A 25520-nucleotide genomic window follows, 5' to 3' on the forward strand; every position below is an offset into this window, starting at 1 on the left:
AGAAATTTAAAATGCACACATACACTTTAATCCTCAATGCAAGCATGCTGCCGGTGGGTTGTGCCTGACAGCTCCTCCAGGACATGACTTTATAAGCCTGTCCATTTGAATTGCCGTGGCAGCTATGTTTAGACCCCCCCCCCCCCCTTGTCATGTCACTGTGCCCCTGGCCCATGTTGATTTGGTGGTCTGCCGAGGACAAGGTCAAATTTTATTTTAGTCTGTTTATGATGGAGGAACATGATAATTCTCCAGGCCTTGTTCATTGTAAGCCTATAAACCGCAGTTCTGGCTGCAAGGATCAAATCGAGATGGAAAATACGCTGCCATGTGGCTGCCTTGCTCTCTGACTTGCCATTTCTCTGTGGATGAGCTCTCACATCGGGAGAGTCCTCCGGATCTAGTGGGGTTTCAGGACAGCACTGCCGTCAGCATGTAGGGTCTTCAGAGTCTTGCTGACTCACACTTGTTTAAAATTCACTTTGAGATGGAATGGAAGGTGGGTAATCCAAAGCCCCAGAAAAGTCCCCAGGTAATTGCTCTATGACACAGCAGTGTGAGAAGTTTCCCCATCATCGGATTAGTCTTTGCTTTAAAATCAGTTGTGCTCACATTGCCTTTAAAATGACTGTTTTCTCTGACCATGCAGTGACTAACTTTGGGCTTGAGATTAGGGTGAGTGCATCCTAATAGTGGGATTCAAGAAGCCATTTGGTGCCTAACATTCTTCCATAAAGGGGTAAACACATGGGTAACTGGGTGGAAGGTCTATAGAACACCTTCCACCAAGTAACTAACCCTTCTCCCAGAGCCCTGGGAATACGCTCCCTGAGCCCCCTCTTCCATTTAATGTGTCAGTTCCGTGATCCTTTTGATGAATTGCCCAGGTCCCAGACTTCCTTGTCTTCTCTTTTCTGCCCATCTTTTGCTTTATTCCCTTGTTGTCTGAGAAAAAGTACCCACAGATGGCACAGAGCAGGAATGAAGGTCAAGCTAGTTTTGCTGTTTGGTATCAGTTCTAGTGTGTGTGTGTGTGTGTGTGTGTGTGTGTGTGTGTGTGTGTGTGTGTGTGTTTGAGGGTTGAATGATAGAGTAAGTGGGAATTCTTGGCTGAATTGAGAATATATAACACTCCAGGAGTATCATTTGTTAATTTCTTGCTTTTCTGTTATTTTGAGTAATTGGAAGTGGGCACTTTTCTCTGTCCCATTCTCTTTTCACACTTGATCTTAGCCAAAAGGCCGAGAAGCAATCCATTCTCCTTTCTAGCCAGGAACTTGGCCAAGTGGGCAGGGAAGAATCAGAGTGTATGGCTCGGGATCTTCCTTCTGCATTGCACACCGAAGAAGGAGTCACCCCTCTTGTTTTTCTCGTGCCCCACTAAGTAATCCCACAGTAAAGGAGCAAACCCATTTACAAAGATGCATGTATTGACATCTAAATTCATAGTTAAACTTGAGTCAAATGCAGACAACAAAAGGAATGGAACACTCCGAGGAGGTTTCTGAAGACCAGGGATCGAGAGTGGGAGAGGGCCCTGGCCAGCTGTTGTAACTGCCGACCTGTGTCCCTGTGTCTTCATGAGGGATGATGTGAGCCACTCCTGGGAAAGAAACACAGTAATGGGTGCAAGCCACAGCCCCCTCACTCCCTCCAGTGATCACAGTTTATCTGATTCCCTTTGGATGATGGAAAGGTGATGATTTAACCACTGCTACTTGAAGACGTCATTATAGATTTTTGGTTATTTGTACACGGATAGGGAAAAGCCAGGGGCGGAAGGTTTGAGGACATTTGGGCAGGGTCCACACTGACTGTCCATCCTGGTCCTGTGTGTGCACTGTTCTCTCCTGAATGTTGGGCAATGGCACCAACTTCTCTAAAAGAACCTGTGACTCTACAGACTAGGACGAGCCCCACCTCACCGCCTTCCCTCGGGGCTGCGGATACCTTACAGGAGTCCCCTGCAACTTCTACTGACAGTGACTTGGCATGGTTTCCCGGGGAGGGACATGGACCTACGGGGGGGGGGGGGGCTGGGACTTCGGCTCATCCTACAGCCACTTCTATCCTGGGGAGGGTACAGGGCTGTGTGGGCTAATGTGGCCTAAAAGAGGGCTCACCCCAGTTGAAACCAGCAGCCATCATGGGGTCAAGGAAGGGATAGTGGTTGTCCTGGCTGAGCATGGAGAAAGGACCCAGTGAACACTTTTGAGTGATGGTTATATTGTACAACGTATCCCCTTCCTTCTACCCCTTTCCTTTCTCACTTCCTCTTCCCTCAGCCTACAGACACCCAATCAGTGTGTGCTGGATACACAGGAGTCCACCTAAGGAAAATGGGGTACACAGGAGGGAGTGGGCCCTATGGTGTAGGACCGTAGCCGGGAAAGAGTTCCTTGAAGGTGGCTGTGACAGCTGTCTTTATTTTTAATTTCCAATTGTAGCTTACTCTCAATATGATTTTGTCTTGGTTCCAGGTGTATAGCACAGTGGTCAGACAGTCGTATACTTTACCTGTGTCCCCCAGAGGTTTCCAGTACCCGCCTGGCACCGCACACAGTTATTGCAGTATCACTGACTATATTGATTGCCTATCGCAGCATTATTGACTACATCCCCATGATGATTTTGTAACCCCAGTTAGTATTTCTCACTGCTTTACCTGTTCCACCCAGCCCTGCCCCCCAGGCAACCACCCCCGCTGCCTTTCCTGAACCAGGCTCTTGTTGGGTTGGCCCCTTCCTGTTGGCCATTTGGCCAACAGGAGATTTTTTATTTCCAGGAAGGTTTCTCCAGATTGCTCTGCTATAAGGGACAGCATTGGACCAAGTCGTACACTTTATCTTCTACCAAACCTCTTTGCCTTCTCTTCCTGCATTTTTAGTTCTGTTGTGTGGCTGTCACTCCATTCACCTAAACCGGAGCCCAGAGGCTGGCTGGTTGCCTCTCCTCTCCTTCTGCGGCCCTTGTTTACCGAGTTCTGTTGATTCTATCTCTGCGGCTGTTCTCAAGTTCCCACTTGTTGTCTGGCCCACGCTACAACATTGGTCCAGGCCCACATAGTGTCTTGCCTGGGGTCCTGACTGGTCTTTTATCTGTCAACCTTTTTTTGTACGTATACTAGCCACACTTCCATTCTGTCCTTCTTAAATTAACTTAGTGTAGCCTGACCAGGCGGTGGCACAGTGGATAGAGAGTTGGACTGGGATGCGGAGGACTCAGGTTCAAGACCCCGAGGTTGCCAGGTTGACCGCAGGCTTATCTGGTTTGAGCAAAAGCTCACCAGCTTGTACCCAAGGTCGCTGGCTCCAGCAAGGGGTTCCTTGGTCTGCTGAAGGCCCGCGGTCAGAGCACATATAAGAAAGCAATCAATGAACAACTAAGGTGTCGCAACGAAAAACTGATGATTGATGTTTCTCATCTCTCTTCGTTCCTGTCTGTCTGTCCCTGTCTATCCTTCTCTCTGCCTCTCTCTCTGTTTCTGTAAAAAAAAAAGAAAAAAAATTTAACTTAGTGTACATTTTATCCCCATCATATTTAAACACTGTCTGCGGTTTGCCATGGGTTTTTAGGATGCAGTTTAAATTTCTTGATTTCCTATCTAGGTTCTTACCACCTAAGTTCTGCTTGATTTAGCTTCTGACAACCTCTTCTGCAGCCTCCTCTCCTCTGCAGGTTTTGCCTCACTTATCTTACCATTTAGAATGTCTTACTCTTCACCGACATATTACCCAATTTTATGATTTTTCTGCCTTCATTGGCACTCTTCTTTCTGTGTGGAAGGCCTATCTTTTCCTTCTTAATTCTTAACTCTTGCTCATCTTTCAATATTTTGCTCTACTGTCACCTCCTCTTGGAGGTCCTCCTTGACTTCCCAGACTGGATTAGATATTCTTTCTCTGAACAGTCTTGGCCATAGCATTCTCTACTCATCTCTGTCGTAGAACTTAGCTGACTATCTATCGTGGTTATTTACTTATCTGTCAGCCTTCCCTAGTAGAGTGTACCTTCTTTAAAGCCAGAGTCTGTGTCTTCTTTCTCTTAGTATTTCCAGGGCCTAGCCCTGTAGGTACATGAATGATTGAGGTCTTTTCATCTGACTATAGGTAATGACTCCTATTAGAAAAGGTTTATAGTTCAGGAAGGAGAACATGGAAGTGGAATTGGGAGAGAAATTATTTCCTTCCTGCAGAATAGCAGAGCCTTGCCCATCTTGGTAGAGGTCTAATGGAGGAGTTCACCTTGCTTGTCCATTTCTTCATTCAACACTCATTCACCTGCCCATGTCCTCCACTCAGCCAGCTCTTCTGAGAGCCACATTCTTGGAAAGTGATTCAGAGTGAGAGGCTAGCCCGGGCCCAGTGAAATGCTTGGAGGTCCAAGGACCTTTCTGGTCATCCTTCTGTGCCATATCAGCTGATGGATCAGGTACCCGAGCTCCCTGCCAGGCAGGGTCTGGGGTGTCTGCCCTGCCATCTCCTTGAGTATGGGTCATGGTGGGGGTGGGGGGGTGGTAGTGGAGGGTGGGTGGGTTTGGTTTTGCAGAACCCTTATTGATGCTTGCATGTACAACTATTTCCTATCTTTCCTTCCTTCCTTCTTCCCTTCCTCCCTCCCTCCCTCCCTCTTTCTTTTCCTTTTATTTCTTCTTCTTTTTTTAATGTTTCCTTTGGTTTGAGAGGGAGAGGAAGGCAGAAAGAGAGAGAGAGAGAAAAAAAAAAAAGACAAAGAAACATCAACTCATTGTTCCACTTAGCTGTGCACTCATTGGTTGCTTCTTGATGTGCCCTGACTGGGGATCGAACCCATGACCTCAGCGAGCCAGGACGATGCTCTATTCACTGAGCCATCTGGCCAAGGCCCTGAGTTTCTTGTTTTAAGGGGACCTGTCACCAACCGTTCTTCACTGATCCCAGAGCAGACTAAAATCTGCCCAGTGCTTTTTTTTTTTTTTTTTTGTATTTTTCTGAAGCTGGAAACGGGGAGAGACAGTCAGACAGACTCCTGCATGCGCCCGACCGGGATCCACCTGGCACGCCCACCAGGGGGCAATGCTCTTCCCACCAGGGGGCATCGCTCTTTTGCGACCAGAGCCACTCCAGTGCCTGGGGCAGAGGCCAAGGAGCCATCCCCAGCGCCCAGGCCATCCTTGCTCCAATGGAGCCTCGCTGCGGGAAGGGAAGAGAGAGACAGAGAGGAAGGAGAGGGGGAGGGGTGGAGAAGCAGATGGGCGCTTCTCCTGTGTGCCCTGGCTGGGAATCGAACCCAGGATGTCTGCACGCCAGGCCCACGCTCTACCACTGAGCCAACTGGCCAGAGCCTGCCCAGTGCTTTTTTACCCCACTTACCAATTTTTTTTTTTTTTAGAATAAAGAAAGAATAAAATATATTTCTTATTCTCCTGGCTTTAGAGAATGTAATTTTAAGAATACCATTTGACTAGCTTGTCCATTTAAGACCTAGAACTAGCTGGATCTCTGCCAGAGCAGATGTGAGGGTTGGGAACAGTCTGATCCCCATCAGAAACTCAGAGAAACATCCCAATTGCCTCTAGTATCTGGCTGAAAAACCTTGGGCCAGAGAGGAAAGATCTGGGTTCTAGACTCTTTCTCGTTGTCTAGGCATTCTGTGCTTCGGTTTCCCTTCTGTAGACAGGTGTTAAAACCTGCCCTACCTACTTCACAAAGTGATGCTTAGGATAAGGCAGGAGTGCAGGGGGAAAGTTAAGTGCTATGTGTGTCTTTCTGAGCAGTGAGTCTTCACCAGGACTACTGGGAGCTCAGGAGGACAATGAGGTGTCTGCTTCTGACATTGTGTGAATGTCCATGTAACTTGTGTAAGTATCCACGGACCTTCAGGACACGGATGAACTTGTCTCTTTTCTCTTCCACATGCTCCAGGCTGGGGGAAGTTCGCCCGGCTGACCAGAGCACTGACGAGCAGCAGGGGAGTCCTGCAGCAGCTGGCTCCCAGCGTGCAGAAAGGCGAGAACGTGCACAAGCACTCCCGCCTGGCCGAGGTAAGGGGCTGGGGTCGGCTCATCTCACACCTCCTCTGTGGGTTCCGGGGACGAGAAAACGGTACAAAGCGAGTGTGCTGGTTTGGAGGGGACCTTTAGGATCTCCAGACTCTTGTCCTGGCCGGGCTACACACCGTGATGTGTGACTTTGGGTAAGTGACCTACCTTGCAGCTTTGTGCTTATATGTAAAGAGACTGCAGACAGCTGTCATCCAACTTGCTTGAGATTGTCGGTGTCAATTTACTTTTCTGAAGGAATAGGGAAGGAGCTAGAAGTGCTACATGTATGCAAGCCGGTTTGTACCTATAAACTGTGAAAATTAAAAAAAATTTTTGAGCAACACATACTTTAAAGGAAAAGAGGACACAGGAAGCAAAAGGAAAATAAAAACCATCTGTAATCCTGCTAGCCAGGGTGGGATTCTTCCTTTTGCTGGGACAAGTTTGTATGATATTCACTCCTCTTGGTATCCTGTAAATTAAATACTTAAAAGATGTAAACTTACCTATAATTAATATATCTTACATTCGATGATGAGGGGATAAGAAAGGGAAGAAAATAAAAGCATTTGCTTAACATATATACACATGTATATGTTATATATAGACATTCATAACAAAATAAGAACTATTTATAACTCTTAACCTGGTTCTGTTGCTAGCTCTGTGTCTTCACATTGTGGTTTTTGCCTGTTATGATGACTTGCAACTTTTTGCTGAAGGTGGACATGATGTACTGGGTAAAAGAAACTTGGGTCCGTAGGCCCGTGGTGGAGTGGTGGTCAGGTGTAGGGGAGAAGAAGCGTCCTATCGTCCTTGTGATTAGCTGTTTCAGCGAGCCTGTGTCACTGGGCTGTGGATTTCACAAATCTGAAAGGAAAGGGGGAGGAAACCCTCTCGGGCAAGGGAAGCCTCCGACCACCACGGTGCAGATCTGACGGAGGCCTTGCCATTCTTATAGGGGCACTCTGTGGCCGATGGCTGGCTAGAGGAGTCCCGTATGGGGACTCAGCCGCCCAGTTAGTGGCAGGTGCTTCACTGGAAAGCTCAGTTTTCTGTCCCTTAGGACACTTAACAGGAGCCTGTCAGCCCACCCTGCAGCTGGGGAGAGAATTCGTTCTGGAAGCGGGATCTGAGTCGGCCACGACCTTGTCACTGGAACGCATTCTGCCCCAGTAGGGAGGGAGTTGTGGCCGCTGTGTGACTCACTCTGTGGCCTTCATGCAAGAGCGACCCAGCTGGGGTACCGTCTGGCTGGGACTCCAGTGCCAGCCTCTCTCCACATGGAACGGGTGGGGGTAGGACGTGGAGGGGAGACCACCTGTTCTGTCGCATCGCATCGTCTCTCTTCTGCCCTCTGGGGGAGCCGGGTCAGGGTGTTACCAGAGGTATGCAGTTGTGGGGGGTGGAGCACAGGCCGCTCAGGCATGGGGGGCGGGGAGTAGGTGCTACCCTCTCACCACTCACAAATCCCCCCCCTGCCCCCGACCCCATTACAGGGGCATCTGGTAGACGCCCTGTGTGCTCCTGTTCTTCACGGGGATGACAGGCATAATGGGCTGAAACGTTACAGGTTACGACTCATTTGACAGTTTATTTAGCTGTGTGATTTTGAGCAAGTCATTTCTCATTTAAGAGCTTCCACTTCCTCCTCTTTCTTCTCTTCAAATGGAGGTAGTGAGTGCAAACAACAACAGGTCCCCGTGGATTAACAAAGCGCAAGGGAGATTCTGAGTGCAAACATCTGGGCCTGTGTGTGGTACATGCCCAGCACTGTTCGTTTAATACTAGACTTTGACTTCTGGTTCTTTGAATCTTTTTTAAAAAGTGTTCTTGAGTTTCAAAAATAAAACAGATTCTTTATCAGATTTTAAAACAGGGAGGTATATAAAGTAGAAAGTGAAAAGTTTACTGTTTCTTAGAAGTACGTACCTGTTTTTAACTACAAATAGTTGTAAATAAGATTTAAATAAAAATGTGGTCATACTATACATATTATTTTCCTATTTGCTTTTTTTCCCACTTCCAGGTATATTTTCCTAAGATCACATACCCCTCTTTACTTTTTTTAATGGCTTCTTTATATTCTATTGCATAACTATATCCAAACCTATTTAGCTCTCTGCCTGTTGATGGATGTTCAGGTTGTTACTAATCTTTGGTAATTGCAGAGAATGCTTTAGTGAATCTCTTTGTATGAATAGTTTTGGTTTTAATTTAGAAATATTTTTAAGATTTTAGAATAGTAGATAGTAATTTAACCAAGATTAATTTATTTACACTGTCTAGGTAGTAAATGTTAGTTCTCACTTCAAATTCTTTTTAAAAATTAAGATATTACAGGTAAAGTTTAAGTTCTCTTAGAAGTTATGCCCAACCTGACCAAGCGGTAGCACATTGAATAGAGCATTGGCCTGGGATGCTGAGGACCCAGGTTCAGAACTCTGAGATCGCCAACTTGAGCGTGGGCTCACCGGCTTGAGCGTGAGGTCACTGGCTTGAGCATGGGGTCATAGATGTGATCCCATGGTCACTGGCTCGAATAAGAGGTCACTGGCTCCGCTAGAGTCCCTCAGTCAAGGCACATATGAGAAAGCAATAAGTTATTCCCAGAAATAATTGCTATTCTGAAGTTGTGTATTGGCTTGCTACTGAATTTTTAATATTTTTATTACTTAATGTATTTACCTGTAAACATATATAGTATGATTATGTGATGTTTTAAATGTATTTACACAAATTATATCACACTGATATTTTTCCAATTTGCAGTTTACACCCAACATTTATTTTTGAAAACTTTTTACTTTGAAATAATTATAGACTCACAGAAAGTTGCGAAACTAGTGTAGAGTGTCCTGTGTTCCCTCAGTGGTAACATCTTATATATCATACTATAGCACTATATCAAAACTAGGAGACTGACATGTATAGAATATTGTGAATTAAACTAAAAACCATATTCATATTTTGTCAGTTTTTATATACTACACTCATTTGTGTTTATGTGTGTGTCTTCTATGCAATTTTATTTCATGTGTAGCTTTGGGTAAGCACCACTCCCACCAAAATCTAGACCTGTTCCATCACCACCAAGGAACTATGTATGTCACCCTTTATTGTCACACCTCCATCCGTTCCCTGTCCCCTGGAAACCGTTGTTCTTCATCTCTGATTCCGTTATGCCTCACTACCCACCAAGTAGTGTCTTGTTTTGGAGAGGAAGGTAACCTTGGTGACAGGAACCTTTCCCCCAAGTACCTGGGTTTTGAGTTCATTGTGTTTCTCCTAAAATGACTTAAAAAAAAAGATTTTATTTATTCATTTTAGAGAGGAGAGAGAGAGAGAGTGAGAGAGAGAAAAAAGAGGGGACAAGAGCAGGAGCATCAACTCCCATATGTATCTTGACCAGGCAAGCCCAGGGCTTTGAACCAGCAACCTCAGCGTTCCAGGTTGATGCTTTATCCATTGTGCCACCACAGGTCAGGCTCTCCTAAAGGGACTTTTTAAGTGCTCAGGACTGTCGCAGGAAGGACTAGTCTGGCTAGCAGGTAGTAAGTTGCTCACTACCGGAGGGGCTGTGGATGACCACTTGATGGTGCAATGAAGGTGAGCTTGGGAAGAGTGGCTGGACTAATGGCCGTCCGGTCGCCTGCCAGCCCTGAAGCCCAGCCTGTGTCGGGTCCCTTCACATGCACGCAGGGCCATGGTGTTTCTTCTGGCCGCCCTTCTCTTGTCTGAGGGCTGGGGTCTCGTGTGTTGGGGGGGGATTCTCAGCTTCATTTCTAGGCAACCATTGTGTGTATGTATTTCTTGTACTTTGATAAACTGTTTACTCAAGCCAGGCGGGGGAGGACTCAAATGTTCAGTGACTCCAGGGATCAACACTGCACTTGATTTTGGTAAAAAAGGTATAAATGATCAGTTAAAATGAGGTTTGAGGCTTTTCTGTAGCTTTTTGTTTGTTTGTTTCCTTGGAGACAGGATGATGTAGTGGAAAGAGAAGGAGACGTGGAGTCAGACTGACCCGAGTCCTCATCCAAACCATCACTGCCTTCCAGCTGTGTGACTTTACAGAAGTTACTTAGCTTCCCTAGTCCTTCTTCCTCCTTCCCTCAGGAAACAAGGATGCTGCCTATCCTGATGGACTGCTGGGAGGATTTGTGGGGCTTTAAGAGACAAGCCTCATCTTACTACTCCCTGCTGAAAAGTCCTTTAACGTCATCTTGTTATTTCCTGGACTACATTTAAAATTCCTTTGTGACTTACCCGACCTGACTCTCCTCTCCAGCCTCCCCCTGCAGCGTTCTGCCCACTCTGGGTGTCAGCCGGTGGCACTCCCTCTTGTCACATCCTCTCCTGCCCCTGAGCCTTGGAACATGCCTTCCCTCTGCCTACAAGCTTTCTCGCCTTCTCTTGACTCGGCAAGTTCTTACCCACTTTTCCAGTTTCAATGTAGACATCACAGCTCCCCCTGGAAGGCCTTCCCAACTGCCCTTCCCCACCCAAGGCCAGGTGGACCCCCCTTTCAGAAGCCCTTCTTTCAGGTGCAATCTCCTCTCTGAGCACTCATGCGTCTGAAAATGCTGTTGTTTAATAATCGCCTCCTCCAACAGATAAAGGAGGTCTGTGAAGGCGGAAGCGGGGTCTCTCTTGTTTATTCCGCATCCCTCCCACTGAACACAGTGCCGGCATGGCACTCCATAAGTGCTTGACAAATGTTCATTAAATAAGTGAAGAAAGAAGGAAGTCAGGACCTAGTTCCCTGCCTCACACTTAGTAGGACCTCAAGAGATATTGAGTCCCTTGCACATTAACCCTTTCCTCTCCTCATGAAAGTTGTCTGCTTTGGTCATGGATACTGGGCAGCTTTGTGCAGCTGATTTGCTAATGATGGCACTGTTTCCATGACAACCTCATCACTAATTCTCTACTTGAATTTAAAAATTGTAGCTGAAGATTTCAAAGTAAAAAGTTGTGAGACTACAACTGAAGTATTTCTCATTAAAATAGAAAGAAACCAAGGTTTTGTCCAATTGCATTTCATTACGGGCTTGTATTTGTGAAGGGGTCAAGCCGGTTGGTACTCAGCTGTGACATAAGGTATATGGGTTAAGACCTTGTTTCCCACTGCCTTTATCTCTTCCATTAAAGAACAAGTGCATCATGGGAAATGTGCTGAAAATAGAGACTGCTTGCTTTAGGGGGAAAGGTGTTTATGTCAGGAATTAAGCAATTGTTTAACTTTGGATGTCTACAACCCCAAATCTGGCTTTACTTTGTGAATAGAGTGTCACTCTCAGCCTCTTTAACATCCGTGCTCTCCTTTTCTTTGAATATCCTTCCCTGGTGGGGACTCAGTTTGTCTTCACTTTGTAGTAATAAAAACCGTGGGCCATCCTGCAAGGGGGATCTTGACAGTTACTTTACATCAAAGCCTTTCCTGACTACCGGAGTCAATTTGTTGTCTCTTTTCCTCTGCTCTTAAGGTAGTTTTATGCAGGCATCTCTTACCACGTTTAGCATTGTGTTTTAATAGTTAGCTGGCACATCTCTTCTGTTTTAAACTCTGGGATCTTTGGATCCTTGTGGGTGACTTTTGTTGTTCGAGAGTTCATGCTTGTTTTTATTAAAGCACTTGGGAGTCCATAGAATTGATGAGTCTCTCAAGCTATTTTGTCTTTTTATTTTTCTCAAATAAATGAACTTTATCAGTCTTTCTTTTTCTCCAGGCCTTTTCAGTTCTGTCATTCTTGGTACCTGATCCTTGAGCAAGCCAAAGCTGTTAGGTAAAAAGGATGTATTTCATACACTTATTTCTGGAACCTTCCTGATTCTCATCCAGAATCTTGTGAACCTATCTTTTTCTTTACTTGCACAAAAATACTGGTGTTTGAATACTGCTTAAGTATTTACAAGAAAAATTCACACACCTCCATACACATATCTATATCTATTTTCTTATTTGACCTTCCCAGTGTCTAAATGGTATCAGTGGCGTTGTTTTCATTTCTCAGGTGAGGAAAGTGAGGCATGGGACCTTGCCTTGCTCGAGACTGATTGGTTATGAAGCCGGGATGTGAGAGGCCAGGCTGAGGCTCTACTGGGTGCGGCTTGCAAGAGCTGTATCCTCACAAACTTACTGGGTTTGCAACCCTCCCTCCGTGGTTTCCCATCATCCCTTTGTGGTCTGACCTGTCCTCCCTTCTCCCCATCCCTGCCTTGCCCATGTTCACGTGTACACACATATCTATGGTTCGTGTTTTTTTTTTTTTATTTTTTTTTTATTTTTCTGAAGCTGGAAACGGGGATAGACAGTCAGACAGACTCCCACATGGGCCTGACCGGGATCCACCCGGCACGCCCACCAGGGGGCGATGCTCTGCCCCTCCGGGGCGTCGCTCTGTCATGACCAGAGCCACTCCAGCACCTGGGGCAGAGGCCAAGGAGCCATCCCCAGCGCCCGGGCCATCTTTGCTCCAATGGAGCCTCACTGCGGGACGGGAAGAGAGAGACAGAGAGGAAGGAGAGGGGAAGGGGTGGAGAAGCAGATGGGCGCCTCTCCTGTGTGCCCTGGCTGGGAATCGAACCCGGGACTTCTGCACACCAGGCAGACGCTCTACCACTGAGCCAACCAGCCAGGGCCTTATGGTTCATGTTTTTTAATTTATACTTTGTTGTCTGGTGTGTAGATAGTTTGTTTAACCATTCCAAATCTACTTTTGGAAGAAATTCCTGCATTTGCTTGTCTGTACAGGATAGTTTTATGGCGCAGTGTAGCATCATCATTTAGACTAGCGGTTCTCAACCTGTGGGTCGCGACCCCAGCAGGGTCGAACGACCAAAACACAGGGGTCACCTAAAGTCATCGGAAATACATATTTTATTTAAAAATGTATTGTATAATAAATATGTATTTTCCGATGGCTTTAGGCGACTCCTGTGTTTTGGTCGTTTGACCCCCGCTGGGGTCATGACCCACAGGTTGAGAACTGCTGATTTAGATTGTGCTGTTCTGCACAGTGACCACTGGCTACACCTGACTACTGAGCAGTTGTGATTGACTCATCTGAAGTGGGAAGCATAGTAAGTTATACACATCGTAGTAAGTTATGCACATCGGCTTTCAAACTTAGCATGCAAAAAGGGATGTGGAATTTCTCACTAATAATTTTATTTATCGATTACATGTTGAAGTGATCATATTTTGGATATATTGGTTTAAATGATTGGGTTAAGATATTAAAATTAATTTCACCTGTATCCTCTTACTTTTTCTTCATGTGGCTACTAGAAAACTGAATTCACAAATGTGACTCATGTTTGTGGCTTGCATGATATGTCCATGGGTTCTGTTTAGACTGTGGGCTTTTGGATCAGACTTGGGTTAGAATGTCAGCTTCACCACTTAATTAGATTTGTGGTTTTGAGCAACTTAGCTACCCCAGAATCATTTTTCTTATCTATAAAATATAACCAATATCTACTTCACATGGTTTTTGTGAGGATGAAATTGTATTTTGAAATTGTAAAGTGCTTAGCCCAGAACCTGGCACGGGAGCATAGAGGGTCAAAAGTGTGGACCTTGGTGTTAAATTTGACAAGGATTTCAACACTGGCTGTACTACTTAAAACCTTTGTAGCCATGGACAAGTTACATTACTTCCCCAAGCCTCAGTTTCTTCATTGTAAAATAAGGATGATAGTAGGATGTACCTCTTAGAGTTTTGAGGGTTAAATGCCCGTGAACGGCTTACTGGCTCAGGTTAGGGTGTGCGGTGAGCACTCAATGAATGATAACCCAATACTGTAACATCTGGGAAGGGCATCTGCTGGAAACTTCCTGATGTCAAGTGGGATTTGTGGACTCTGGTTTTTACTTTTATTTCTTCATGACAGTACATATAATTGGATAATTGCTTTAAGATATAGCATATTCTCTCTTGGGTCTCATGGCTATGATCGTGTTCTTAGAACATTATATGATTTTTTAATTAAGACTTATATTTGGGTCTTCTTTTATAGCCTCCTCTTTGGCTTTAATTGTTCAGCCAATCATTCCCTTATTCAAGTGGCTTTTGTTAAGCACTTGCTATGAGCCAGGCGCTGTGCTAAGGACTGAGTATGTGGTGGCGAGAAGACAGACGAAACCCTGCCTTCATGCAGCTTACAGTCTAGTGGGAGAGACATCTGTAAGCAAGTGACAAGACAGATACATGTATTGTTATAATTCCTGGTAAATGCTATAAAAGGAACAAACCTGGTGACGTGATAGAATGCAACAAAGGAAGGGAGGTGGTAGAGAGGTTTTTTCGGATAGGCTGGTCAGGAAAAGCCTCTATGAAGAGAGGACACTTACTCCAAGATCTAAAGGTCGACTGGAACCCAGTCATGCAGGGGCAGGGACACTTTGAGCTGTCCCCAGTTGGGTAAAGAGCTTCGGTATTTGTGCAGAAAGCCAGTGGGGTACAGTGTTTGGTGAGAGGGCGAAGGGCTTAGGTGAGGTGGGAAAGATAGACAAGGCCTTGGAGGTCACAGCAGAAAAGTAAATCTTATTTGAAGTTCAATGTAATGAACTGGGGGTTTTGATAAGGGAAGTGAATGATTAAGTTACTATAGGGTATATGAATTTATGAATTTGAGGAGGGAGAGGATGGGAAGCCACTGCATGCTGCCGTAAGAGGGGACGGTGCACTAGATAGAGTTGTGGAAGCAACTGGGAGAATAGTGACAGGGTCCTGAGTTATATGTATTTGGTAGCAAAAGCAATTGACCCTCCCTGATGGGTCAATACTAGAGGTTTCCTTGGAGGGAGATCTGAGCTGCATACCTTTTTTTTTTTAAGATTTTATTTATTTATTTTAGAGAGGAGAGAGAAAGAGAGAGAGAAGGGAGGGGGAGGAGCAGGAAGCATCAACTCCCATATGTGCCTTCACCAGGCAAGCCCAGGGTTCGAACCAGCAACCTCAGCATCCCAGGCTGGTGTTTTATCTACTGCACCACCCCAGGTCAGGCCTGATCTGCATACTTTTGTATTCAGGAGGGATTGGCATTAAGACAGCCAAGCAAGGAGTGTGTTCCAAGAAGGAAGATGTCTAAAAGTCTGAGAGGGCGAGTTAGCTCAGGATGGAGCATCCATTGGGCTTACCCATATTGAGGTTGTTGGTGATCTTGACAAAAGCCATTTCATTTTAGAGTGGAGGTGACAGTCAGCTTGGACTGTGGGGAACATGATTGGAGGGGAGAAACTAGAGATGTGTTTAGTCTACTCTTTCTAAAAGTCTGGCTATGAAGGGGAACAGTAAAAAGAGCTTAGCAAGAAAAGGAAGTTGACTGATGTCTAAAGATAATGATGGAATGATCTTGTGTCCAAGGGGAGATTGATGGAATGAAACGAGAGGGAATCATAGGGTGGGGGTGTAAAGCACTAGAGGAGGGGGAAAGGTGAGGCTCAGAGCTAACGGGAGGATTTGGCTTTTGGTGGGAGGTGGGCCTTCCTCTATTGAAACAGGAAGGAGGCAGGTGATTGAGGTTGGAGGTTGGTTTGTAGATTTGTGATTGTTGGAAGACAGTAACTTCTATTTGGTTCTGTCCCCCCCCCCCCCACCAGTGATTCATAAGGGAAAAAACATGAGCTAAGAGTGCGATATAGCAGCGAACAGTACTTAAGAACTTAGAGTGAAATATCCTGGTCTCTGATCCACTTCAGCAAAAAGCACTTTACATGGTGACTGTCATTTGACACAGAAGGGTTCAGGGGAAGAGTGGTTTGGTCCCACTTCTTACTTAATCTTTCTAGGTGTGGCTTGAGGATTGATGGTTACTCTTCAGGGAAACAGGCTCTGGCCAATGTGGCTGGTTTGGGACTTTAATTGGGAAGCCCTGCAGAAGGTCCACGAGGGACATGCTGCCTTCAGCCAGAAGCGGTTTCATAGGATGACAGAACAGCATGTTGCTGTCATTCAGAGGCTCTACTCAAAAGTAGTAGTTTATCAAGAGTCAGTATACAGAAGAACAACACTGAATTAGGAAAGTGGGCTTGGGCTTAAGGTGTTATTTTGTCATCGGCAACATGACTGCGAGCAAACCATTTCTCTTCTGTGCTTTCCCCCAATTTGTAAATAAGAAAAGCACCAGTCTTCTAATCTCATTAGGTTGCGTGAGATGACATGATGTAGGTCATGTGCCAGGGAAGCTAATTCAGGTTGTGCAGATAGATGAGTGAAGACTTGGAGGCGTGGAGCCGGCGTGGAGCTTGTCCTCCCAGCTCTCTGCCACTCGCCCCCGTGTGATGCATGGGGAGTCACTCCGCCTCTCTGCCCCTTCATTGCCCCACCTGTAGAACCCTCTCCCAGGCTGGTTATAAGTTGGGGACTGTGGAAGTAAAAGGGCTAGAGAAATATGGTAGTCTGTCTGATTTTTCTATTCTTCATACAGGGAGAAGCCCTAATTCTATTTTCCTTCCAAAATCAGTCTTAAGATAAATATTCTTTGGCTTCATGAATAATGGCCTGTACAGAACATTTCCTGTGGACAGAGCCTGGGACTGGGTGTTGTAGGGGGAGGGAAAAAGAGAGGCAAACCAGCCACATTACACTGGGTGGAGGTAGTGGCATCTTTATTTGGGAGACTCCCAGGCCAATGGGCATATAGGACTGATGCAGGCCCACTCTTAGGAAGTATGTTCTGGAAGGGCTGGCAGCTGTCTGCCTTTGGAAGCTCCCACTGTCAAATTGAAGGAGTTGGAAGCATATGCTCATAATGATAAGTGGTAGACACGAGGTGACTGTATGGTGGTCACCAGGACCCCTCCACGAGGTTATTCTGGTCTGCATTTAATGTGATGCTGTTTCTCAGCAAAGCTTCTAGAGCATCACTGAGCATTAAACATAGGACCAACCCCTTATGGCTGGATGCAAGATAGGTTTGCCATCTCTTTTGACTCTGTACTGGAGACTTTCTCTTTGGATGCCACTAACCAGTGTCCAGATGATGATATTCTGAATGACCTTGAGAAGGCTTTCCCTCCTAAGGATGGCAGTCATGGGGCTCATCAGAGTGATGACATGACCCATTGTCCTGGTTTGAATCCATTCCCACTCAGCCTTCTGAGGAGGAAGGTGGGCCAGTCTTTCTCATCAACATGAATAATTGGCATTTGCCACTGTACTCTAAAAAATACTCTTGGACAGGGAATTTTTTTTACAATGTTGTGTTTCTGTCATGAGGAACCCACTCCATGGAATCTCCCTCTCCTGTTTTCCATAGATAGTTGCTAAAGAGTTAATACGAGAGTGAATATACAGGATCTCAATTCAGACTATAAGAGCTTCGTCTTATGGGAATCATTCACAGCCTTTAATATAAAGATTTGGAAAGAGATTATGTCACATTTATCCTGATCAAATATCCTAACATCCAAGTCTGCTCCCTGAATACAGATGCCATAGAGGTTGGGAACCTATGGCTCGCGAGCCAGATGTAGATCTTTTGATGGCTGCATCTGGCTCACAGACAAATCTTTAATAAAAAAAAAATGTTAAAAATATAAAACATTCTAATGTGTTACAATCCATTCATTTCCTACCGCTCATGTTCATGGTTGTGGGTGGCTGGAGCCAATCACAGCTGTCCTCCGGGACAACACCAAATTTTTATTGGATAATGGGTAACGTACACGGATCATTGTATGGCTCTCACAGAATTACATTTTAAAATATGTGGCATTCATGGCTCTCTCAGCCAAAAAGTTTCCCGACCCCTGCCCTATGGTTTCAGTGTAAAGACTGTATTGCATCTCAGAGTCAGGAAGAGAGAAACTGAATGCCAGTCTCCCAAAACCCTCCCTGTGTAGCTTAGCACCTCCGTCAGCCCCCTTTCAACACCTGTCGGAACAGCAACAGGAGGAGATTCTGTGGTCAGCCTGGCATTTGGGGGAGGTATGGAGACACTATTGACTCAGGCCTCACTCGAGCAGGGCCTCAATGTACTAGAAAGCCCCAGAATGAGAAGTTCACCTATAAATAATTGTGGATTATAGCAAACTGTCACAGGAACAGACACTTTTCTCTGAAAGGGCATTTCCTCTTGAGGGCTTGTTACCAAGAACAGTGGAGCTCCAGGTGACTCTGATGTGCAGTCATTGGGTGGCTGCCTGCTTATAAATTCTTTTGAGTTCTTGCTGAATAGCCTTATCGCTCATTGAAGCTGTGTTTTGCAAACAGACAATAACCCCCTAAATCAGTGGTTCCCAACCCCCGGGCTGCAGACTGGTACCGGTCCGTGGGCCATTTGGTACCAGTCCGCAGAGAAAGAATAAATAACTTATGTTATTTCTGTTTTTTTATTTATATTTAAGTCTGAATGATATTTTATTTTTAAAAAATGACCAGATTCTCTCTGTTACATCCGTCTAAGACTCACTCTTTTTTTAAAAGATTAAATTTAATGCGGTGACATTGATAAATCAGGGTACATATGTTGAGAAAAAACATTTCCAGATTATTTTGACATTTGATTATGCTGCGTACCCCTCACCCAAAGTCAAATTGTCTTCCGTCACCTTCTATCTGGTTTTCTTTGTGCCCCTACCCTCCCCCACTCCCTCCCTCTCCTTCCTCGCCCCCCCCTTACCATCACATTCTTCACCATGTCTCTGAGTCTCATTTTTATGTCCCATCTATGTATGGATTCATATAGTTCTTAGGTCTTTCTGATTTACTTATTTCACTTCATATAATGTTATCAAGGTCCATCCATGTTATTGTAAATGATCCGATGTCATCATTTCTTATGGCTGAGTAGTATTCCATAGTATATATGTACCAAAGCTTTTTAATCTACTCGTCCTCTGACGGACACTTGGGCTGTTTCCAGATCTTCGCTATTGTGAACAATGCTGCAACAAACATGGGGGTGCATTTCTCCTTTTGGAGCAGTTCTATGGTGTTCTTGGGATATATTCCTAAAAGTGGTAAAGCTGGGTCAAAAGGCAGTTCGATTTTCAATTTTTTAGGAATCTCCATACTGTTTTCCACAGTGGCTGCACCAGTCTGCATTCCCACCAGCAGTGCAAGAGGTTCCCTTTTCTCCACATCCTCGCCAGCACTTATTCTGTGAGGTTTGGTTGATGAGTGCCATTCTGACTGGTGTGAGGTGATATCTCTTTGTGGTTTTAATTTGCATTTCTCTAATGATTAGTGATGGTGAGCACTTTTTCATATGCCTATTGCCATCTGTATGTCCTCTTTGGAGAAGTGTCTATTCATTTCTTTTTCCCATTTTTGATTGGATTGTTTGTCTTCCTGGTGTTGAGATTTACAAGTTCTTTATAAATTTTGGTTATTAACCCTTTATCAGACGTATTGTCAAATATGTTCTCCCATTGTGTAGTTTGTCTTTTTATTCTGTTCTTATTGTCTTTAGCTGTGCAGAAGCTTTTTAGTTTGATATAGTCCCATTTGTTTATCCTGTCTTTTATTTCACTTCCCCATGGAGATAAATCAGCAAATATATTGCTGCGAGAGATGTCGGAGAGCTTACTGCCTATGTTCTCTTCTAAGATGCTTATGGTTTCATGGCTTACATTTAAGTCTTTTATCCATTTTGAGTTTATTTTTGTGAGTGGTGTAAGCTGATGGTCTAGTTTCATTTTTTTGCAGGTAGCTGTCCAATTTTCCCAACACCATTTGTTGAAGAGGCTGTCTTTACTCTTTTGTATTTCCTTACCTCCTTTGTCAAATATCAGTTGTCCATAGAGCTGTGGGTTTATTTCTGGGTTCTCTGTTCTGTTCCATTGATCTATATGCCTGTTTCTATACCAGTACCAAGCTGTTTTGAGTACAATGGCCTTGTAGTAAAACTTGATTTCAGGAAGTGTGATAACTCCCACTTTATTGCTGAGGCTATTCGTGTTCTTTTTTGGTTCCATATAAATTTTTTGGAATATGTGATCTATAACTTTGAAGTATGTCATGGTATTTTAATTGGTATTGCATTGAATTTATAGATTGCTTTGAGTAATATAGACATTTTAATGATGTTTATTCTTCCTAACCATGAGCATGGTATATGCTTCCACTTGTTTGTATCTTCCTTGATTTCTTTTATCAATGTTTTATATTTTTTGAGTACAAGTCTTTAGTCTCCTTGGTTAAATTTACTCCTAGGTACTTTATTTTTTTGGTTGTAATAGTGAATGGGATTATTTCCTTAATTTCTCTTTCTGACTGTTCATTGTTGGCATATAAAAATGCCTCTGATTTCTGAGTATTAATTTTATATCCTGCTACTTTGCTGAATTCATTTATCAGGTCCAGTAGTTTTTTGACTGAGACTTTAGGATTTTCTATATACAATATCATATCATCTACAAATAATGATAGTTTTACTTTTTCTTTTTCAACTTGAATGCCTTTTATTTCTTCTTCTTGTCTGATTGCTGTGGCTAGGACTTCCAGAACTATGTTGAATAAGAGTAGTGAAAGGGCCTGACCAGGCAGTGGCGCAGTGGGTAAAGTGTCGGACTGGGATGTGGAGGACCCAGGTTCGAGACCCCAAGGTCACCAGCTTGAGTGCAGGCTCATCTGGTTTGAGCAAAAGCTCACCAGCTTGAGCCCAAGGTCGCTGGCTTGAGCAAGGGGTCACTTGGTCTGCTGAAGGCCTGTGGTCAAGGCACATATGAGAAAGCAATCAATGAACAACTAAGGTGTTGCAATGCACAATGAAAACTAATGATTGATGCTTCTCATCTCTCTCCGTTCCCGTCTATCTGTCCCTGTCTATCCCTCTCTCTGACTCTTTCTGTTTCTGTAAAAGAAAAAAAAAAAAGAGTAGTGAAAGGGGGCACCCCTGCCTTGTTCCTGATCTTAAGGGGATTGCTTTTAATTTTTGCCCATTGAGTATGATGTTGGCTGTGGGTTTGTCATAGATGGCTTTTATCATGTTGAGGTATGTTCCCTGTATTCCCACTTTGCTAAGAGTTTTGATCACGAACGGGTGCTGAATTTTATCAAATGCTTTTTATGCATCTAATGATATTATGTGGTTTTTCTCCTTTTTTTTGTTTATATGATGAATCACATTGATTGATTTGTGAATATTGTACCAGCCTTGCCTCCCCAGAATAAATCCCACTTGATCATGGTGTATGATTTTTTCCATATATTGTTGGATCCAGTTTGCTAATATTTTGCTTTTTTTTTTTTTTGCATTTTTGCATTTTTCTGAAGCTGGAAACAGGGAGAGACAGTCAGACAGACTCCCGCATGCGCCCGACCGGGATCCACCCGGCACGCCCACCAAGGGGCGACGCTCTGCCCACCAGGGGGCGATGCTTTGCCCATCCTGGGCGTCGCCATGTTGCGACCAGAGCCACTCTAGCGCCTGAGGCAGAGGCCACAGAGCCATCCCCAGCGCCTGGGCCATCTTTGCTCCAATGGAGCCTTGGCTGCGGGAGGGGAAGAGAGAGACAGAGAGGAAGGTGCAGCGGAGGGGTGGAGAAGCAAATGGGTGCTTCTCCTGTGTGCCCTGGCCGGGAATCGAACCTGGGTCCTCTGCACACTAGGCTGATGCTCTACCGCTGAGCCAACCAGCCAGGGCCCAGTTTGCTAATATTTTGTTGAGGATTTTAGCATCTAAATTCATCAGGGATTTTGGTCTATAATTTTATTTCTTTGTGTTGTCTTTGCCTGGTTTTGGAGTCAGAATTATGCTCACCTCATAAACGGAGCTTAGAAGTCTTCCTTCCTCTTGAATTTTTTGAAATAGCTTGAGAAGGATAGGAGTTAGTTCTTCTTTGAATATTTCGTAGAATTCACTTGTGAAGCCATCAGGTCCCGGACTTTTCTTTGTTGGGAGTTTTTTGATAACTGTTTCAATCTCATTTGGTGTAATCGGTCTGTTTAGGTTTTCTGATTCTTCCAGATTAATTTTTGGAAGATTGTATGTTTCAAGGAATTTGTACATTTTATCTAGGTTGTCTAGTTTTTTGTCATACAGTTCTTCATAGTATTTTCTTACAATATTTTGTATTTCTGTTGTGTCAGTTGTTATTTCTCCACTCTCTCATTTCTAATTTTATTTGAGTCCTCTCTCTTTTTTTCTTGGTGAGTCTAGTTAAAAGTTCATCTATCTTGTTTACCTTTTCAAAGAACCAGCTCCTAGTTTCATTGATCCTCTGTATTGTTTCTTTAGCCTCTATGTTATTTATTTCTGCTCTGATCTTTATTATTTCTTTCCTTCTACTAGCTCCAGGCTTTACTTGCTGTTCTTTTTCTAGTTCTTTTAGATGCAGGGTCAAGTTGTTTATTTGAGCTTTTTCTAGCTTCTGAAAGTGTGCCTGTAGTGCTATGAACTTCCCCCTCAGTACTGCTTTTGCTGTGTCCCATAAATTTTGAGTTGTTGTATGTTCATTGTCATTCGTTTCTAGGAATTTTTAAAAATTTTTCTTTGATCTCATTCTTAATCCATTCATTATTTAACAACCTGCTATTTAGTTTCCATGTTTTTGAGAATTTTTGAGCTTTTTTGTTGTGGTTCTTTTCTAGTTTTATGCCATCATGATCAGAGAAAGTGCTTGATATGATTTCAATCTTCTTAAATTTGTTGAGACCACTTTTGTGCCCTAACATGTGGTCTATCCTAGAGAATGTACCATGAGCACTTGAAAAGAATGTATATTCTGCTGCTTTAGGGTTAAAGGTTCTGAAGATATCTATTAAATCGAGTTGATCTAGTGTTTCCAATAAGTCTGCTGTTTCTTTGTTAATTTTCTTTCTTGAGGATCTATCTAGTGATGTTAGTGGGGTATTGAAATCCCCTACTATTATAGTATTGCTGTTGATCTCGCCCTTTATATCCATCAAAGTCTGCTTTATATATTTAGGTGCTCCTATAGTAGGTGCATAAATATTTATAATAGTTATATCTTCCTGTTGGATTACTCCCTGTATCATTATGTAGTGGCCTTCTTTATCTCTTACTATATCCTTTGTTTTAAAGTCCATTTTGTCTGATATAGTTATTGCTACCCCAGCTTTTTTTTCATTTCCATTTGCATGAAACACTTTTTTCCATCCTTTTACCTTCAATCTATCTGCATCTTTTGTTTTAAGGTGTGTCTCTTGTAGACAGCATATGTATGGGTCCTGTTTTCTTATCCATGCAGCTACCCTATGTCTTTTGATTGGATCATTTAATCCATTTACATTTAAAGTTATTATTGATATGTAGTTGTTTATTGCCATTTTATTCTTTAAAGCTGTATTCCTCTTTTGCTATATTCTTTTCCCACTTTGATCTGTTTACAACAGACCCCTTAACATTTCCTGCAGCATTGGTTTGGTTGTAATGAATTCCTTGAGATTTTTTTTTTTTGTCTGGGAAGCTTTTTATTTCTCCTTCAATTTTAAATGATAGCCTTGCTGGATAAAGTAGTCTTGGTTGTAGGTTCTTGTTCTGCATTACTTTGAATATTTCATGCCATTCCCTTCTAGCTTCAAGTGTTTCTGTTGAGAAGTCAGATATCATCCTTATGGGGGCTCCTTTGTAGGTGATAGCTTTTTTTCTCTAGCAGCTTTTAATATTTCCTCTTTATCACTTAGCTTTGGTATTTTAATTATGATGTGTCTTGGTGTAAGTTTCTTTGGGCTTCTCTTTAATGGAGTTCTCTGTGCTTCCTGAACTTGTGAGAGTTTCTCTTGCATTAATTTAGGGAAGTTTTCAGCTATGATATGATTGAGCAAAGTCTCTATCCCTTGTTCTTTCTCTTCTTCTTCAGGAATCCCTATGATGCAGATGTTATTTCTCTTCATGTTGTCACAGAGCTCTCTAAGAGTTTCCTCAGACTTCTTGAGTCACTTTTCTTTTTTCTTCTCTGCTTTCTTGCCTTTATTCAAGTTGTCCTCCAACTAGCTGATTTGATCCTCAGCTCTATCCATTCTATTTTTAATTTCTTCCATTGTGGGCTTCATTTCTGATATTGTATTTGTCATCTCTGACTGATTCTTTTTTAATATTTCAATATCCATTTTTATATTTGTTATTTCTTTATTTAGGTGTTTGTAATGACCATCCATTGTTGTTCTAAGATCCCTAAGGATCCTTACAATTATTTTGAACTCCACATCTGGAAGTTTGATTATTTCCATATCACTCAGTTCATCTCCTGAAGGTTTCTCTTGTGGTTTCATTTGGATTTCACTTCTTTTTCTTCTCATTATCTGTGTTTGGGTGTTTTGTTTGTAGAGTTGGTAGAGTCTAGGCTTGGTGTTGTCCTAAGACTCACTCTTGATGCTTGTCTCGTAAGTTTGACAATTATATTTAAAAATACCATAGTTTTTATGCCGGTCGCATAATTTTATTTTGTGCATTTATCTGTCTCACCCTAAAGGCCAGTCTGTGAAAATATTTTCTGACATTAAACCAGTCTGTGGCCCAAAAAGGTTGGGGACCACTGCCCTAAATAACTCACTTCCCTTCCCCATCCCTTTTCCTTAGCTGAAGGCCTAGTACTTTTTCCTTGTAATTCTCATAATTCACCTACATTCAGTTGATTTTTTAAAAATAAACTTATTTTTAGTAAGTGTAGATTCACACACAGCTGTAAGAAATTGTACAGAGACCCACGTGCTCTTTATTTAGTTTCCCTGATTGTGATGTCCTGTGAAACTAGAGCCTAATATTACAACTCAGAAATTTACATTAGAACAATCACGAGATAGAACATTTCCATCCCTCTGAACATAGCTCATGTGGCCTTTTTATAGCCACACCCACTTCCTTCCTGCTTTCAACCTCCCCTCCCCCAATTAAGCCCTTGGGGGACACTCATGTGTTTTTAATTTCTGTAATTTTGTCATTTCAAGGATGTTATATAAATGGAAGTTTATATAAATTTATAAAATATTATATAAACTTCAGTCTCTGGAGACTCATCCAGGTTGTATCATGTATCTGTAGTTTGTACCTTTTTAATTGCTGAGTAACTTTCCATGGAATAGATGTACCACATTTTGTCTAGTCATTCTTCTGTTGAAGGGCCTCTAGCTTGTTTCCAGTTTGGAGCTATTATGGATAAAGCTGCTATACACATTCACATACAGGTTTTTGTGTGAGCAGTAAGTTTTCATTTTTCTGGGATAAAGGTCCAGAAGTGTAATTGTTGGGTAGTTGTATATTTTGGTTAATAAACAGCTAAACTCTTTTCTTCAGTGGCTGTACCATTTTATATTTCTAAGAGCAATGTGTGAGTGAGGTAGTCTATCTGCATTCTCACCAGCGTGTGTGTTGGCATGAGTTTTTATTTTTGTCATTCTGATAGGTGTGTAATGATAGCTCATTGTAGTGTTCATTTGCATTTTCCTAATGACTAACGATGTTGAACGTCTTTTCCTGTGTTATTTGTCATCTGTGTATCTTCTGGGGTGAAATATTTGTTCATGACTCTTCCTCATTTTCTCACTGGATTTTTGTTTTTATTGTTGAGTTTTGAGATCAT

At 43.2% G+C, this 25520-nt stretch overlaps 1 protein-coding gene across 3 annotated transcripts in view; it reads left to right on the forward strand.

Annotated features, from left to right (window-relative positions):
- KCNH1 (potassium voltage-gated channel subfamily H member 1) overlaps window positions 1-25520 on the forward strand; it is a 348411-nt gene that overhangs the window by 54953 nt on the left and 267938 nt on the right. For all 3 annotated transcript variants that reach the window (XM_066255144.1, XM_066255141.1, XM_066255143.1), the window contains exon 5: window positions 5904-6022. In XM_066255144.1, the coding sequence (XP_066111241.1) occupies window positions 5904-6022 (119 nt within the window). The remainder of the gene's footprint in view (window positions 1-5903; window positions 6023-25520) is intronic.

Source organism: Saccopteryx bilineata, chromosome 2, assembly GCF_036850765.1.
Source record: "Saccopteryx bilineata isolate mSacBil1 chromosome 2, mSacBil1_pri_phased_curated, whole genome shotgun sequence".
Taxonomy (NCBI): Eukaryota; Metazoa; Chordata; class Mammalia; order Chiroptera; family Emballonuridae; genus Saccopteryx; species Saccopteryx bilineata.